Source organism: Alligator mississippiensis, chromosome 2 (assembly GCF_030867095.1).
Source record: "Alligator mississippiensis isolate rAllMis1 chromosome 2, rAllMis1, whole genome shotgun sequence".
In the NCBI taxonomy this organism is placed as follows: domain Eukaryota; kingdom Metazoa; phylum Chordata; order Crocodylia; family Alligatoridae; genus Alligator; species Alligator mississippiensis.
Genome location: NC_081825.1, coordinates 244,573,452 through 244,592,039, shown reverse-complemented (window position 1 = coordinate 244,592,039; position 18,588 = coordinate 244,573,452). Strand labels below are relative to the sequence as shown.

The 18,588-nt window shown below is 39.3% G+C and overlaps 1 protein-coding gene across 1 annotated transcript in view; it reads right to left on the bottom strand.

The window, feature by feature from the left end:
• Positions 1–18,588, bottom strand: part of FMN1 (formin 1) — a 235,647-nt gene that overhangs the window by 123,579 nt on the left and 93,480 nt on the right. The window contains exon 5 of the mRNA XM_019496560.2: positions 16,547–16,697. Within this exon, the coding sequence (XP_019352105.1) occupies positions 16,547–16,697 (151 nt within the window). The remainder of the gene's footprint in view (positions 1–16,546; positions 16,698–18,588) is intronic.

The window sequence follows — 18,588 nt, the reverse complement described above, 5'->3', positions numbered from 1 at the left end:
CCACTAGTTGTTTGAAGAAAGCCTTATCTACCTCATGTTCCTGGTCTGGGGGTCACCCATAAGGACCTCACCCTTGTTGCTTTCCCCTCTGACCCTAACCCAGAGACTTTCAACAGCCCCTGCCTCCAGTTTCATACTTGTTTCCCAGGCTCTGTGCATTCAAGTACAGACACCTGAGATAACCAGCCAACTGCCCTACTTTCTCAGGAAGAATGAGAAGACATCCCCTGTTGCCACATCCTGCTTGTGCTTTCTTGACTTACCTGGCTACCTGCTTCCCCACTTAACTCACTATTACTAGTAATAATGCTTAGTTCTTACATAGCACTTTTACTGGCATATCTCAAAGCCTGTTAAAAAGGAGGTCTGTATTCTTAAACCCATTTTACATATGCATCATCAAAGCCTGACCTGCTTTAATCTGTATTTCAATAAAACTTGTGAGAGTAAATGTATAACAGGTTCATAGTGTAGAAATGTATCCTGAGAAATTCTGTAAGAAGTTCAATTTTAAACTCACCAGTTCACCCAGAAGTACCAAAGGGATTCAAATGTAAAATGAAAACAGTCACATTTTCCCAAAACTCAAAGAACAAATGAGTTTTGTTCCTCCAACAATTTTTTTTAGTAGCCTTGGCAATGAAGATGACAATACAGCTGTTTATTCCCATGCTCTGAAGTGTCTTCTGGTTTCATTCTGGGTCATTTAATAGTATAGTCACTCAGCCAATCAAAAATATAAAATTGGAGGTGCCATGGCACCATGGGATGCTTTGATGTCTCATGGGTGCTGTGGGGTGCCACACAATGTTAGCACCGTTAGATGTGCCATCATGATTCATAAGATAAACCCAGAGTTTTCAAATATGAATCCACAGTGTTGAAAATATTCTGACCTGTTGTGGTCTTCTTGAGTTCTTTGCAACAGACTAATTGCTCTATTAATTTTCTGTAGTCAGTATAGAGTAAAAACTTAAGAGCTGACATTTTCCGAAGGGTGCCTTAAGCCTATCAAGAAGTGCCTTGAGTTTAAAAAGGTTGAGAACCACTAGGCAACTAACAATTTTGTCTGACTAAATGCACAGTTAATTATTATTTATCAAGTACTAAACATGTGCTTGACACTTCACAAACAAATAAGAATATATAGTGCCTCCAACAAGGAAATTACAAGTTATTTATGATTCTACAGTAAAGGCTCACTACACTATTTAATGAAGGCTTGTTACACTATGCATAACATATTTTATGCCAGCACTGCAAATAAAACATATCCTGAAAGTCTTCCCAGCCTATATTTATGATACTGTATGTTAGCTATTAAAAAAAGAATACAACGTTAATTTATTTTAAATGTTTTCTTGGAACAAGCCAGAATTCATGTTCTGAATTTCCTCAGCACACAAACAGACAAAATGACTTGGCTACAAATTACTGTATATGAATACTTTGCATGCATCCCCTCCTGTAAAATGCGACTGTTCTAGAGTAAATGTTAGGGAGTGCCTAGTTTATCATGGTCATTTCTGAAGCTGTACACGAGTTTGCTAAACTTGGCAGCACATTAACTTCTAACAGGGATAATTATAGGCTCGAGTAGTATGCAATTTGTATAGCATTTACTGACCTCCAAGTTGACCCTGTCCAGGGGCAAATTCATAGGTTGTCATAAACCCCATTAGACATGCCTAGTTTGAGGCAAAACTTTTCCAGACTATACCTCATACAGACAATATGATATTTGAAACCAGTGCATTAGGGTACTTCAGAAAATTGTTGATATGCTCTCCAGATATGATCAAATTAACTCATATTGTTAAGCTAGTTTTCCCCCCTTGTAACTTCAGTAAAAAAAAATTAATGCTACATAATTTAAATGAAAATAGAGGTTCAAATTGTTTTAAAAACCCCATAGAAAAAATACACATGGTCACAATTACCAGAGACCAGACTAGACTCAGACTACCTGAAATAGCTCAAGCCAAACAAAATCTCTGACTAAAGACTAATATTTTATTCATTAGATATCAAGGAATGGCACCAAGAAGACAGCAGAATAGCTTATGTGCAATGTTAAAGTATGCTAAAAATCCTAGTTGTAATGCTATACATTTACATTAGAAATGTTGTCATCATACTTTGGAACCAGTGAGGAACAAGAGAATTCTGCAACTCCCCAGCATATAATCAATATTAAAAATAGGAAATATTTAATTTTCCTTTAATTATTGCTGACTCGGGGGAGGTTTGTGTTGAGGGAGTATAAATATGTACAAAAGGTAGAAAGAGAACATATTCCTACTCCAGGTCAAGAAAAAGCACAGAGCAATTAAATAGGAGTTTGCAGAGACAATCCTGTTACATTTGTTCTATGTTTGTAAAAGATAACCTGGCACTAATCCCTTCTCAGCAGTTTGGGTCTTGCCTGTGGCTGACAGTGACAGGTAAGCTTCTTATATCCTAGCTGACGCCAGTTGATGCTGTTGTGCCAGCTGGCAAAGTTGACTGAGTATTGGACATGGCAGCCAGCTGTCTGTCTCTCCTTTAGAGAACGAACACATCATTGAAATGGACACAGTGTCTTCTGGCCCAATGACAAGAATGTGACTGTTGCTGTTGCTTCATTCCTTATAACTCTTGGTCCACGATATGATTTGTCCTAAGTGGCGCCTACTGGCTGGCCATTTTGTAATGCTATTTGGCTAGTTAATTTGAGGCAAACAAGTGTTCTTTTTATGTTGCTTTGCTATTTATCATCTAATTTACAAGTGAAGACATACTGAAGCTTTACTATATTCATATTAATTATTCTGTCATTACCATCAAAAGGTGCTATTCTAATGCTGCCAAAAATATATCCTGGGGGTGTGTGTGTGTGTGTGTGCATATATATATATATATATATATAACATATATATATGTAAAGTTTAAGTATTCTATCTAACTGTTACGCCTCCATTTTATCCAGAACACTACTGCACAGAATTAGTTTATTTTAGTGAGTAAAAACTAAATCCTTCCCAATGTTGTGGTGCAAGGTCTTTTCTTATTTAAATCCATAAACTAATATTTTGGCCTGTAAATCATAGTGTCTAATGGCCACCTTCAGCCATTAGTTTGTTTTTGCAGTGAAAAACATCTACTTATCAGGAGTTTACTAAAACTCTATTCAGATGCATATCTACGTATGTCCCCAGTCTGTTCTTCTGCCACACACCCTATTATGTCCTGGATTAAAAAGATCATCTATTATCCCTTCTACCTCCCCTGCAAGCAGGGCAATATTTAACCCCCACATTTGAATATTTTGTATGATACTCGTAAGTCCTTCTGGAGGCATTTCACTTAAATACAAAATGATGGAAGAAATCTACTATCTTAAAAAAACCCCATTTTAAATGAACAAGCAAATGGCATCTCCCCAAAATAACAGAGCAGAGAAGGAATGAAGATACATTTATCTCAATATTTGTTTTATCATCAAGTTCATAAAAGCACCAATATAAACATTTCATAGCTATGTCAAAGGATATATTCTATAGCTTACATGAGATCATATTTATAACAGTGGTAGACAAGGGAATGTTGTGTACACTCTTTTCAACAGTACACAATACAATGCACTAAGAATAATGATAAAGTAAAAGCAACTAGGAAGAGCATGCACCAGAATTTCATTCCATCTGCTCAGCTTTGAACGCTGTTTATTGCCTCTGTGCAGAGGTGAAGGCAAATCTTATGTTTCAAAACCTGTGAAATTGCCATTCTGCAATATCTGCTTTTCTTGCGGAAACACAAAATGCATTAATTATAGTTTCTCATTTACCAGATAGATAAAAAAAACTTGCTGACAGATATATCCCTTTTACTTAAAAAATGCTCTTCATTCAAAATATTGACACTCATGTTAAATGAGAACACATGCTAATAATTACTTGAAGCCAGTTAGAGATAATAGACAACAGAAAAGCCATTATCTTTAATGTCTTTCTGTGTCTTTGATATGATAATCATTGCACTAAAGGGCCAAAAAATGATTGATGGACTTACATTTAGATCATACACCTGACACAAATTACTTGACATTTCCCCCCCCCCTTTTTTTTTTTTAAGATGAAGAAGCAGTGGCATCAGGTACTTCCAACTATACTGTTCCTTGAACAAGCATGAAAAATACTAACTTCTGTTAGGATGGCTACTTTCCTGAAAACATTTAAAAAATATGGTGAAAAAAATACCACTTTAAAAGACATCCCACTTTAGCATGATCAAGAGGTAAAACCATGCACATTTTATACATTACATTGAAGTATGTATCTTTCCTAAAATATTTTTCTCAAGTTGACATAACATTGCAGTTTAATGCCTGTGGAGATAGTACTTTTTATTGTCTTATTTCTACCTCCCTTTCAGCTAGACACCTTTGACTTTTCCAGTTCAAATCAAATCTTGGGTCCAAATACTGTTTCTACAATGCACACAAGGAAAGGGTGGCTTTAAAACAGTACACTTGTGTCTGTGAGATTACAAATGCTGTGTGACTTAGGTATGTTGGGGGTAAGCTTAGGGTTGTGTGAAACACCCTATTCAATTCAGATCTGGCCTGAATCAGGGACAGCGATTCGATCTGTTGATTCAGATCATTATCCCTGATTTGATTCACCTGAATCTGAATCTGAAGATTCGATGCTGATTCAGTGAATCAGAGATTCAGACACAGGCACAGCTTTAAAACTTTTTTTCTACATACCTTGAGGTAGCAGCACAGCTTGTGATTGCTGTGGTGCATGGAGCATCTCACAGGAGCACAGCGGGCTCTCCAACATGCTCGGCAGCGAACTTGGAAGTGGACTGGAAGTACCTCCGGTCAACTTCCAGGTCTGCTGGGGAGCACGCTGGGGACCCTTCCACGCCTCCCCTGGCTCGGCGATCAGCTGCAGGGAGACCCCAGGTGACCCCCCCCACCCCCCCGAGCCAAGAGGCACCAGTCACCAAGCTGGGGGGGCACCGGGGAACCCCCCCAGCACACTCCCCAGTGAACCCAGAAGTGGACTGGAACTATGTATGATCCACTTCCGGGTTCACTGCTGAGTGTGCTGAGAGCCCCCCTGTGCTTCTGTGGGATGCTGCATCTGCCCCAGCACCACAGCATGCAGAGCCCCTGCTACCTAGAGGTATGTAGAAAAGTAATTTAAAGCGGTATCTACATCTGAAGCGCTGAATCTGTCCAAATCTTTCTAAATTGATTTGGAAGGTTCCAAATCAATTTGGAGAGATCAAAGGGCCCTCTGATTCAGTTCGGATTTGGAGATTTGGCCACCGAATCAGGTCGAATGTCCGCTAAATTGAATCAGGGACTGAAGCTTCACACAGCCCTAGTAAGCATGAAAACAAGAGACAATGCAATTTGGTGTGAGAGAAGAACTAGTATCCTTAGTCTATAATTATGGACCTATCCAAAATTGAGATGCTGTCTTGTTGTTTTCAAAGGCATATCGTGGGGCCAGCTGTAATTTTCATGGGCTTATTGTGATGGGGATCTCCTATGCCTCGGTAGCCCAGCCCCTCACCACCTATTGGTTGAGGGGGGTGCCCATCCTATGGCCCCACCCCTTGCTGCTGATTGGCCAAGAAGGCTGTTCATTGTGTGATTCCGCTCTTGGCTGCTGATTGATGGAGAGGGGTTGGATCACACAACAGGCAGCCCTCTCAGCCAGTCAGTGGTGAACAGTGGAAGTGGCTGCCATCTTGGCTGCTCCCCTTCAACCCCTCTCAACCCTCCTTATGGGCTGTGCAGCCAGGTCTAACAGCTCCCACTGGGGAGGAGTCGACATTTTATTTTTATTAAGTGGGTGGGGTTTTTTTGCAGATTTTGCAGACATGGCTTGATTTAACAGACAATGCCCAATTTTGTGATTTCCATGAAGTAGCAAATTGAGTAGGTCTCTATGTATAATCTTTTAGATGGAGTCTATGCAAAGCTTGCTAGTCTATGTAAAGTTTGCTAGTCTTGAAAGTGTCTTTGGGTGAGGTGCAATGCCATGGGTATTTTTGAGGAGCTATAAACAGAGTATAAATCCATGAAATTTAGGATATTCAAAGCAAACTAAGGGAGCAACCTAAGAGAGGGAATTGGGGTGCCCCAATTCCATTACAATTTAATGAAACTTGTTATATAGGAAATGCCAGCTGATTTTTTAAAATATGATACACATTAACTTTAGTGCATGCAATTTCTTCAAGTACATAAACATTTATGTACTTAAACATTTATGTGGTGAATCTACTTACAGTACATAAACTTTTATGCACATAAAATGTTATCACTGAAATTAATTGACCCTTTTAGGATAACTTATAACACTTATTTTAAATAAATGGGAAGTTTCAGATAAAAATATTTGTCATCATAGTGTGAAAGGTATAGGTAATATAATACCTATAAAAACTACATGCCAGAGTAGTAAAGCTAAAAGCTGAGCATTATAAAATATAGATAATATAGAAACAAGTGAAGGTAATATAAATAAAGGGTCACATTTTCAAAAGTACGGAAACCACAGTTTCAAAACTGATTTTAGTATTATGTTGAATTGGCTTTACATCTCAAGTTCCTAAATCTCTTTTTAAGTGTTGAAAAGTTTACTCATCAAATACATTCACTTAAATACTAGACTTCCCACAAGAAGCCTTAACTCTGACCCAAAGACATATAATTTCATCCTGATTTATGTAATGAATAATACTTAACACATTTTCAAATAGATATAGACAATGAGACGACACTTTAATGCATCTTCAGTTCCCAAGCTTTCCAACTTTTTTTTTTTCCTAGATAGTAAAAATGGGCCAAAGATGGATTGAATGGTTTTTTTGGGGCCAAATTGGATAAATGGTCATTTTTCAGGATGAAGAATAATCAAAAGCAGGGTCCTGCAGGAACTTGTGATAGGCCCAGTTTTGTTCAGTATTTTTATCAATGGAAATGAGGGTAATGTAGTGAAATCTCAAGCTTTGCACATGATATTAAATTATTCCAGGTAGTCAAATACCAAGCTGACCAATAGGAGCTGAAGAAATATCTCATCAAGCTAAGTTACTGGACAAAAAGATATCAAACCGCTTTGTTTAGTCTTCTCTTTTAATAAAGATACTAAACTTTTTCAATGAAGGATCCTCACTATTCATTAGTGTCCTAATCTTGATTGGAATCTCTAACCATGACTATAATTTGCATAAGTTATGATCATCTAGCTCATTGGGGGCCAACCTTTTTTAGCAGGAACAAATTAGCTCTGTGTCCTCCCTGTGTCACTCTGATCCCCTTCCTCTGCCCAATCTGCTGCTCTGCTTTCTGCTCACAGCTTTGTACTCCCTGCCCTTCCTACTTTGTACGCCTTCTGCTTTGTGCTTCCTGACTTACAGGGTTCCTATATTGCCTGTCCCCTATCTGATCTGATGTGTGCCACATACAGAGGCTGTCTATGCTACTTGTGTTTCTTGTGCCACAGGTTGGTTACCCCTGTTTCAGTTCACTTCACGCCAGTGGATATGCTATGACTTTCACTGTATAACAACATGAATTTAAGTTGGACAATATGACTTACAACTGAAAGGTGAGTGAGAATACAGTGGTTATGGAATCTGCTTCTGTCTTTGAAGCATAGTAAAAAGTTGGAATGAAATAATATCAGGTGTTCCTTAAAAGGAAAAAAAAAAGATGTTGGTGTTTCTGGCCAGAACCAGCTGCTGAACTGCAGGAAAGGCTGAAGGCATTAGGCATATTCAACTTGGGGATGAGGCACACGCTAGCAGCAAAAATACCTGAAGGGCTGCCATAAAAGAGAAGGAAAACACTTTCTCTTCTTGCACAGAGGAGAATGCAGACCAATGGCTTGAAGTTGCAAAGCAGGTTTAGATTGCACAAAGTGGGTTAAACAGTGAGGCGGTAGAATAGACTGCCTAGGGAATCTGTGGAATCTCCATCATTGGAGGCGTTTAAGAAGAGGCTGGACAAGCATTGGTCAGGGATAATCTAGGGGTACCTATGTGTATGCTGTACTATAGGTCTTTTCCATGCTCCTGGGATTCATTGGCTGCCACATGGGACTGGGAATTAATGATTTTCCCTTCCTCTTGCTACATGCATGAAGGAGGAGTAAGTTTACCTTCCTTAAAAGCATTTGGTGTTGACTATGCTGAGGATTTTGGCTGGGATGTACCAAGTAACTAGACACATCTACATGTACCTGAATTATTAAAAAAAAGCTATTTGAAAATCCAAAAAGAATTCCCTTTTAAATATTTTGTTCATATATTTTTGTATATTTGTTTTTTAATATATATTTTTGTCCACAGAGCTCTTTAATTAAACCTACAATTCAGAATTTTTTCAACTTTTACTTAACTGACAAAGTAATTTTGTATTTAAAGTACTCCTCTAAGCATTTCAAACAAAATGGCATTCTCCAGCAATCCACAGTACTACTTTGAATACATCTAGTTCTAAACAGTTTTTATTTTTTGTGAGGACATTAAAAAAAAAAAAAAAAAGAATTGGGTAAGTAAAGCAAGGATTCATATTTAAAAGTAACAAATATTTTAGATTAACCAAGTCAGCTTGTATAGTAAAGAATCAGAACATATCTTTCTTGAAGTATGTAAAGTTTATTTTTGTCAGAATGTCAGATGTCATGCAGTATTAATGTATTCTTAATACCCGTACCAGCTAAATGTCCACTGAGAAAAAGATAAATGTTTAATTACATAAATATGATTATTTTTAAAAAAGGAAACTAAGAAAAGTAAAAGGGGTTGGAAGAGGGGAAAGAAGGAGAGAAAATTAAAAAGGCAGAGCAGACTGTTCTATATGGCTCTACAGTAAGCTTTTCATTATCATCAACTGCACACTGCATACCATACTGCAGCTAAAGTGAAATACCTCCCCAATGAACTGCATGGAGCCCACCATGATTGATCCATTGGAGCTAGCTAGCAGACATCTGGGATTTCAGAGAGACAAAGGAAAACACAAGAATGTAGAAGGGGACGAAACTGTCTGTATATATTTTAAGCGCTACTGTGATCTGGTAACTAGTTATTCATCAGAGACCAATGGATCCTTATCTAAGAAAAAGCTTCAATCCTAAACCTTCACTTAAGGCCTCAATCTGGTTTATTTTACATTTTAATAATATAACTGACAAAACATTTAGTATGGCTGATGAAGCATTTTGGAAACTACATGTGCAAATACAAATATGTTTTTCTAAAATTTATATGTTTCAACACGAGATACTGGGCAAATTGCAGTACAAGGCTTGAGACTAGAACCCAGGGGCTTTGCCCTTCAAGGCAGCTGCCAGCTCTTTGATCCACAGACCTTTTATCACATGCCTTTCCTCCTGTCTCCACATAACTCTCTCTCTTGGCTGCCCAGAAAGGCAGTTTCAAATGGAGCACTGGAAAGGGAGTCTGGATAATACCTACTGTGCCATGTGGTAATTCCAGTACTGTGCTAGAAAGTTAGAAGTAGATACAAACATTCCCTGGCATAGAACCTGGGTGTCCAGCTTCCTGAATAAGTACCCTCACCACTTAGCTCTTGGGAATAAAACATGGGAGGGCTCCCCTCCTCCTGCAGAGTTTAACACCCCTAAGTTATGGGTTTCTATCTACCTGCATTTTTGTGACTTAGATACTTGTATATTTCCACAATGCACATGCACAGGTAGCAACATATGTGCTCAGCAAGCACATATTGTACTGAGCAAGCTCAGTCTTCATGTACCATGTACATATATAATCATAATTATATGTCCACACAGATGGAGTAAAAGAATTATTACCTATATGTAAGTGCCATTTACTTGGCTAAAAATATGCTATTTAGATGCATGAAGGGAAACAGAAGTCAACCCTGAGTGTAGGTCATTTATTGTTAGCAAAAGCATAGCATGGAAAAATGTGCTCTAAGCAACCATCTGTCACCCTTCCTCTCCTCCTTGCTGCCTAACTTCTAGCTTGCAGGCTCAAGAATCACTGTGAAGTAGAGAAGTGGGAAGTGCAAGGCATTCTGGGAATTTTGGTTCTCTAGGATGGCAGTGGAATTTGCTGCTGCTTGGAGGTGGGAAACTTTTACCCCATCTTTTTGCCCTCAAAACCTATGTGAAAAGGGCAAAAAAATCCAGAGGGGCCAGGTCTCCCTCCAGCTGTAGCAAATTTAACTGCTGTTCTATGAAATGATTCCCAAAACACCTGATGTTCTATGACATAAATTGTCTGCGCTAGCAATGTGTCATAGAGGCAGGCAGGGAGGAAGACAGCTGGCAGCTTTCCCCTTCCCCTCACCCTGATGCCCCTCCCCTTAGGCAGTGGCTGGGGCATGTATCCTGCTTCCCTTCCCCACATTATGCCACTGATGGTTAGACTATAAGGCCTGGTTTTCTGGCTAAGTAAACACTGGGCACATCTACACATGCAATTAATGTGACTGAATAAATGCCGGTGCAATTTGAGCTGGAGTAAACTAATTCTGATGTCATTATTTACATCTGCGTTAAAAGTGCAGTAATGTACTTCACCATCGATAGTACCTGTGTCTGACACGACTATCCAACAGTGCTGTAAACTAGTCTACACTGACTCAATTGCTGAGCTTTTGTAGATGGTAATGCTTTACTGTGCAGTAAATTAGTCTACTGCATAGCCAACCACATGTGTAGACATGCCCACTATGTAGTAGTGCCAGGTAAGGGCATACTGATTCTATTATACACAATGAATTACTGTAACCAAAATTTCTTATATTGCAGGAAGAATTGTTTGAATCCTAGATTAGGTATAGAGGCATTGGTATTAATATTTTAGCTGTCTAAATGGCTAGGGATGGGATTTAGACCAACCTTTATGATCTTTAAAATTTTTATTCTTCAAAACCCAAGACAGATATAAGAAGCACACTGTGTAAACTGATAACAAATACAATAGCAGATCCTGTGGGAATCAGAATACTAAGCTGCCTGAAACTTCTACAACAGTGGCATGGGTGTCATAAGTGGCATTGGTACCTTCTGTATGTGGCACATGGCAGATTGGGGTTGTGACAGGCAGCACAACAGCAGATAGGTCTGGAAGCACAAAGCAAGGGCATTTTTACACGTGTATGTATTGCAGCGCTGGGTGCTTTGAAAAGAACCAGCGCTGCAACACATGCAGTTGTATAAGTGGCAAAATGTGCGTCAGCACTGAGAAAATGGGAGCGATGTGCTTTTGAACTAAAACATTTTGGAGGTGCTTTAATTCAAAAGCGCACCACCACCATTTTCTGTGCGCTGACATGCATTTCACCACTTATACAACTGCATGCAGTGCAGTGCAGTTCACTTCAGCTTGCGTATAGACCAGACTTGATTAACTGAGTCTGCTCCAAAGTGGCAGATCTCTGGTGTTTTGCTGGAAAAAAAGGATGTGTATAAATGCCCTAAAGCAGCAAATTGTGCAGGAAGCACAGGGAAGGAACCAGAAAGCAAAGCAGCAGATCAAGTAGGGAGCACCAAGTTGGGAACAGAAAACAAAGTAGCAGTTTGGGCAGGGAAGGGGATCAGGGTAGTACTTGGGGAGGATGCAAGACTAATCTGTGGCATGCCTGCCAAAAAAAGTTGATCCCCGCTCTTCTACAGAAATATAAACAGCTACACAGAAAGCTGTAGTGTTTTAGTGTGACAGGGTGCATCTGCATGTGGGCTTTACTGAGGAACTGACTAATTAGCTCAGCAATAAAGTATCACTGGGCATGTCTACACTTTCATTAATGCACCTTAGATACTGTGCATGCAATACCTTGAGTTACTGTGCAGTAACAATGGCATGGTTATATAGTGATGTTTGCTAGGGCTGCGCAAAGCTTTGGTCGCCGATTTGATTTGGAGGAGATTCAGCCCAATTCAGCGGCTGAATCTTGTAATCTGAACTGAATCAGGAGACCTGCTCCGAACTGACTCAGAAAGATTCAGTCATAGACACAGTTTTATATGTTTTTTCTATATACCTCAAGGTACCAGGCACAGCTTGTGAATGCCGAGATAGTGGGGCGGATGCAGCGTCCCATAGGAACGTGGGGGGTGGAGGGAGTCCCCTGGCTCAGTGACTGGTGCCTTCTGGGGCCAGGGGGAAACCTGGGGTCCCCCTGTGGCTGATCACTGAGCTGGGGGGGATCCCCTGTATGCTTGGCAGCAGATCTGGAAGTGGACCAGAAGTACTTTCAGGTCCACTTCTGGGTCTGCCACTAAGCACGTGGGGCCGGTCCTCTGTGCTCCTTTGGGATGCTCGATTCATCCTACCACCTCAGTGTTCACAAGCCGCGCCTGGTACCTCAAGGTATGTAGAAAAAAAATAAAGCTGCGTCTATGGCCGAATTACTGATTCTCCAAATCAGAATCAAATCTTCAGATTCAGATTTGACTGACTCGAATTGGGACAGTGATCTGAATCAGCGAATCGAATCATTGTCCCCCAAATCGGGCTGAATCCGAATCCAGTTGCTGTGCCTGGGAGCAACTTACTCTGGGTCAAACTGGTCCAGTATTTATTGCATTGCATTAATTTCACATGCAGATGCACCTACTGTTTACTTAAAGTCTCAAACAAACTCTTGAAAATATTTTAAGTTGATTAACAATTTATTGAAAAAAAAATTCAAATAATGTGATTAAATGATAGAGAATGTAGCATGATACCATACTCTGACAAAACTTGCTCTTTGGGTGGCAAGAGGTTTTAGGATTGATCACTGAAACCTGATATTTCCTCATTTAGGGTTCCATGGTTGGATATGATAGGTCTGCCAGCATTCCCTTGTTTATGCTGTTCCATCCAGGAAGAGCACAAAACAACTGCAGATGCTTCCTTTGCTTGAAGAAGGGTAAGTAAAAGCTTGCAAAGAATTTTTCCAAATATTTTAGTTCTTAGACCAATATGGCTACAACCAATACCCCTGAAACATGGAAGATATTGAAACAGGGCCCCAAACAGTTCACTCAGAATCTCTGTCACCCCCCTCTTAGCCTATAGCATATGATTATTGTGGCCCCACCCTCCATCAGGTACAGCCACACAAAGTTGCCCTGTGCCTCATCTGCATATACATTTTTGGAGCATCCTACAACTTGTGACAACAATACCTGATTTCAGTCATGAAGGGGGGGGGATATGCTAATTAGCACACAGCTCTTTTGTGAGGAGTATCTGGAGTATACACATACTGAGCAGTGCTGATCTATGAGGCTACCACAGCTTGAAATGCTGTAGACACTGCTGGGCCCAGTCCAATGAACTATATGGTAAATCATTAGCCTTTTGTCTTTGGATTAATATCATGCATAATTTGTCCTATATATAAGTAGGTATAAAAATGCTGCTTAAAATGTGTTTATGGAGTACCTGTGATAAAACTTGTAGCAGTTTCAAAAAAGGTAATATGCATCAATATCTGGATGAACTAAGTCTATGGGTACCCATAGTAACTTGTCTACATGTTTATTTCAAAGTCAGTGTTTTCAAATTTGCCCCTCATTTCCATTTGCTCAAGGAGAGCAGGGTCTGACAATAAGGGAGGGGGGGCGGGAAGGACAAGTTTGCAGGTGGAAGATGTTGGGGCACAGAAGGCAAGAGGGCCACCTGACCACCACAGATTTATTTCCTCTGTTGTAGCAGTGGGAGGGGAACAAAATCAAGGGACATCTCCACAAATTAGATTCTATACCTGGAAAATTATAATAAATTCATAAATTTTCTGTGTATAAGATCTAATTATTGGTGGGGGGGGCACCTCATATTCAAGGTGATCTTATATTCAAGTAAGTAAGGTAAATATATCCATGCTGGTGTCAATCAAGTGTCATTAGCTTAATCTGAAAGACAATAGCAGCTCTTGCCTATGAAATTACATTTATTGGCATGGTCAATGCAGTAGCTATCAAGTCTATTTTGTGAATTTCATAGTTAGTGCCACAATTTCCAGGATTTAGGCTATCAAAGCCAGAAATCCTCCATAACTATTACTAATGTAAATAATGGCAAATTACAGTCTGTGACTCCTGATGTACAGCCCTTATCTGTTTCCTCAGGTGAGTTGTTTTTTGTTTTCTATTAATTTTTCATGGCGTCTCTATTTTTAAGTTGTATTTCACTAATGACAGTAATTATAGCCTGTATTTTTAGAAATACATTCTATACTGAAGATCAACTGAAATAGAATTGAGACACTGATATGAATAAGGGCATAAATAGTATGAAAGAAATATGTAGAATTCCCACAAAAAGTTGTTACTTCTCATTCAAACTGTATATATGTATTCCCATTAGAAGAGAAGTGATAGACAAGAAAAATTTCTGTAACAGAAAATTGAATTAGCAATAACAAATCAGGAAGGGAAGAGGAATATGTATTTACTTCTCTGAACATGTTACTAACTTTCTCTCCCTTATTCTAGCACCTCTTACAGATAGGTATGTTACACACATGATTTGGTTAGAAAATACAAAAAAGGAAAAATTGTAGATAATTTCTGCATAAATCTTGCATTTTTAATGTAAAAATGTTTTAAAAATCTATGTTGTCCTACTAGACATTAAAATGTTACAGATCAAATGAATGACATGTAGACTGAACTTCTTCCTTTTATCTTCAACCATGCAAAAACAACTTTAGAAAGTCGGAATTAGACATCTGCATTACCAAACTAATAGGATTTACTTATAAAACATGGTCTTCTTTACATATAAAATGAGTACTCTCTATTAAGTGGAATTTTGTATTTTAGAATGTTAATTATTTTTTAAAGCAAATAGCAATTTATGATCAAGAATGCTTTAGAAGACCAGGAGATTGTTTTTCTGTTTATGCACAATATAGTCAGAGGTGGGATGTATGGCTACAGATTATATCCCAGGTGCCCTCTGGTGGTTTCAGACTTGTAAACACAAGTGTTCTTACGTATCTAATATAAATTCATGTATTGTTATGAGGCTAGTAAGACACCAAAACAATGTCAGTTTTTTCACAAAGTAATACTCTGTTTTTACTCTAAACTCCTAATATTATTTAATTGTTTTTCTTTCTTTTTTTTCAATAATGATAATGATTTAAGATAATAAGGTAGCTCTAATCATACATGAAAGAATCTCATGCTATTTCTCTCCCACTGATCTCCGGCCTCATAGTCATGCTAGTTCAGAGTGGGAAGAGGTGGGATTCCTCCTCACTAACTTAGCAAAAGTAGTTCTAACAAACTGTTATGCTGGATTTAGTTATGCTGGCAAAGCTGTTCTTATCAGTTTTGCTCATTGAGGATAGTTTAACAGTATTGACACAAACAGTACCTCTGTCCATCAATATAATCCCATATCAGTGAAGCAGACCTGACATAGACCTGGTATGAATTGCTGCCACTACTGTATTGGGTCCTTCAGAATCAACAGAAGCACAGAGGTTTGATGATTGTTTCTTGTAAAATCCCTTGTCCAGCTCAAAAAGCTGCTGAACTAATGATATATTCATCTCAAATCCTAATACGATGCTTCAAAATGTGTTGCTATGACCCAGAGTGAAAAGGGCTACCCAGCATACCTAGTCATGGCCTAAAAGTTGTATTTATAGAACCTGCTGCCAATCACAGGGAACCACTAACATATCACTTGCTGATGGCTTCTATTTTTAAAAAAAAGGTTGGGTTATCTTAGCAGTAACTGGAAATGAGGCACCTTAGATGCCTTCATTAAGAGCTACTACTAATAACAACCAAAATGAAAAAGGTGATTACCTTAGGGACCAGAGCAACAAATAGAACTGGAACCTCCAGTCAGCAACAAAAACTGCCAGCAGGAGGGGTCCAGGAGCTTCCAAAGTGACTGAATTGGCCAGTCTGAGAAGCACACCCCAGAGGGGACATAAGAAAAGAACCAGGTAAGAGGACCAAATGGCAGAGTAGCACAAAGATGAGAGACAGAGAGGAACAGAAGAGCAAGATAAATTACAGAGCACAATCAGGTAGTGCGATTAATTTTCCTCAAAGAGGTCATCAAGTCCAGCAAGAAATAGATTAGATTTTCAACAAAAATATTTGCAAATATTTTCAAATGAAAACATATCTCTAGTTTGAGCCTGCACTTACCAGATGGTATTAGTATGCTATTCTACACAGTTGTCTGATGTTGAACATTCTCATTTCATGCTTCACATTTTTTACAATTTTCAACGTGCTCTTGTTGTACTTTTTTATTTTAAATATGTAAAAAGATGTTAGGGGCAGGAATGTAGGAGTTCACTTCTAAAACATCGTCTGTGTTGTAAATTTGTTTACTAAATGGATTATCAAACTAACTAGTCAAATTAATCTAATAACAATTTTTGTTTGAGTGTAATTGTTTGATGATAGTTTTACCAAATAGTAAATAAATCAGTGTTTTTATAAGAGATAAACAGAGACAGAGAAATGAAGATACTTATACACAGGCAATTAAAAGAATGTAATTTAAAAAATAATACCTTTTTGGCCTTGCTTTTCTTTTCATAAGATTCTGATAATGGTTTTCTCTTTTCCTGAGCAGTGTCTTTGGAGAATAAATATTCAAATTCACTAGTATCAAGTATGTCAGGTTCTTCTAATGAGTCCCATAAGGTTGGTGTAGAAGTTTTGCTAAAAAAGAAAAGGGTAAAATTATAATAATTTCATCAAATTATAACATAAAATATTTACAAACAGGACACATCATCATGTCACCCTACTGTGATGCAGCAACATGCTACATCATCATACAGTATGCTAGGGTGATGTAGCAATCATGTGTGTCTACACATGATTACCAGGTGCATCACCATAGTGATGCACTGCTATGGTGACATAGTGGTGAAATCTAACTGTGCACTGTGTGCCTGTGCTGCGCTGTGCTTTAGTACTTCCAAAAGGCAAGTACTAAAGCATGGTGTTGTAGCAATGTCACCGTATGGTGATGTGCAGATGTGCCCACAGTACATTCCCTTCAAAAGATCATAAAATGAGAACAATAAGAAAGTACAGCTAGCAGATAAACAGCTTTCCCCCTCTCATTTGTTAAGCTGTGTAATAAGTCAAAATACTTTACAAGATGCTGCACTGAATAGGAGAGACAACCTAGTGACAGGTGATGTGGAAAAAACTGAAGTACTCAATTTTTTTTTAACCTCAGTCTTTACGGGCAAGGCCAGCTCCCAGACTACGGAACCTGTCAGCACAGTTTGAGGAGATGAGTAGCCAACAGCAGTGAAAGAACAGGTTAGGGACTATTTAGAGAAGCTGGACATATACAAGTCAGTGGGGCCAGACATGATGTGCCCAAGGATACTGAGGGAGTTAGCTGCTGGTTATTATCTTTGAAAACTCATGGCAATTGGGAGAGGTCCTGGACAATTGGAAAGGGGCAAATATACTGCCCATCTTTAAGAAAGGGAAGAAGGGGGATCTGGGGAACTATAGACTGACTGGGCAGCCTCACCTCAGTCCCTTGAAAAATCATGTAGCCAGTCCTCAAGGAAGCCATTTCTAGGCAGCTGGTGGAGAAGAAGGTGATTAAGAACAGTCAGCATGGATTCACCAAGGGCAAGTCATGCCTGATCAACCTCATTGCTGTCTATGACATGACGACTGACTCTGTGGATATGGGGAGAGCAGTGGATGTGGATGTGATATACCTTGACTTTAGCAAGGCCTTTAACATGGTCTCCCATAACATTCTTATAAGCAAGCTAAGGAAGTATGTTTTGGAGGAATGGACTGTAAGGTGGACAAAAAACTGGCTGGGTCACCAGACTCAACAGCTTGATGTCCAGTTGGCAGCTAGTATCAAGTGGAGTGCACCTCAGGGGTCAGTCCTGAGGCAGGCTTTGTTCAATATCTTCATCATTGTTCTGGAAGATGGAATGGAGCACCCTCAGGAAGTTTGTGGATGGCACCAAGATGGGGGGATTAGTAGATACACTGGAGGGTAGGTCTAGGATCTAGAGAGACCTGAACAAATTGGATAATTGGACCAAAAGAAATCTCATGAAGTTCCATAAGGGGAAGTGCAAAGCCTGCACTTAGGATGGAAGAATCCCATGCACCACTGCAGGCTGGCGACCAACTGGCTAAGTAGCAGATCTGCAGAGAAGGACCTGGGGGTTACAGAGGACAATATGCTGACTATGAGCCAACAGTGTGCTCTTGCTGCAGAGAAGGCTAACAGCCTACTAAGCTGCATTAGTAGGAAAGAGAAAGTGATTCTTCCCCTCTATTCAGCATTGGTGAGGCCACATCAGGAGTACTGTGTCCAGTTTTGGGCCCCCAGTACAGAAAGGATGTGGAGAAATTGGAAAGCTCAGTGGAAGGCAATAGAAATGGTTAGGGGGCTGGAGAACATACCTTATGAGAGGCTGAGGAAACTAGTTTTATTTAGTCTGGAGAAGAGAAGACTAAGGGAGGATTTAATAATAGCCTTCAACTACCTGAAGGGTGGTTGCAAAGATCAAGGAGCAGGACTGTTTTTAGCAATGGCAGATAACAGAACAAGGAG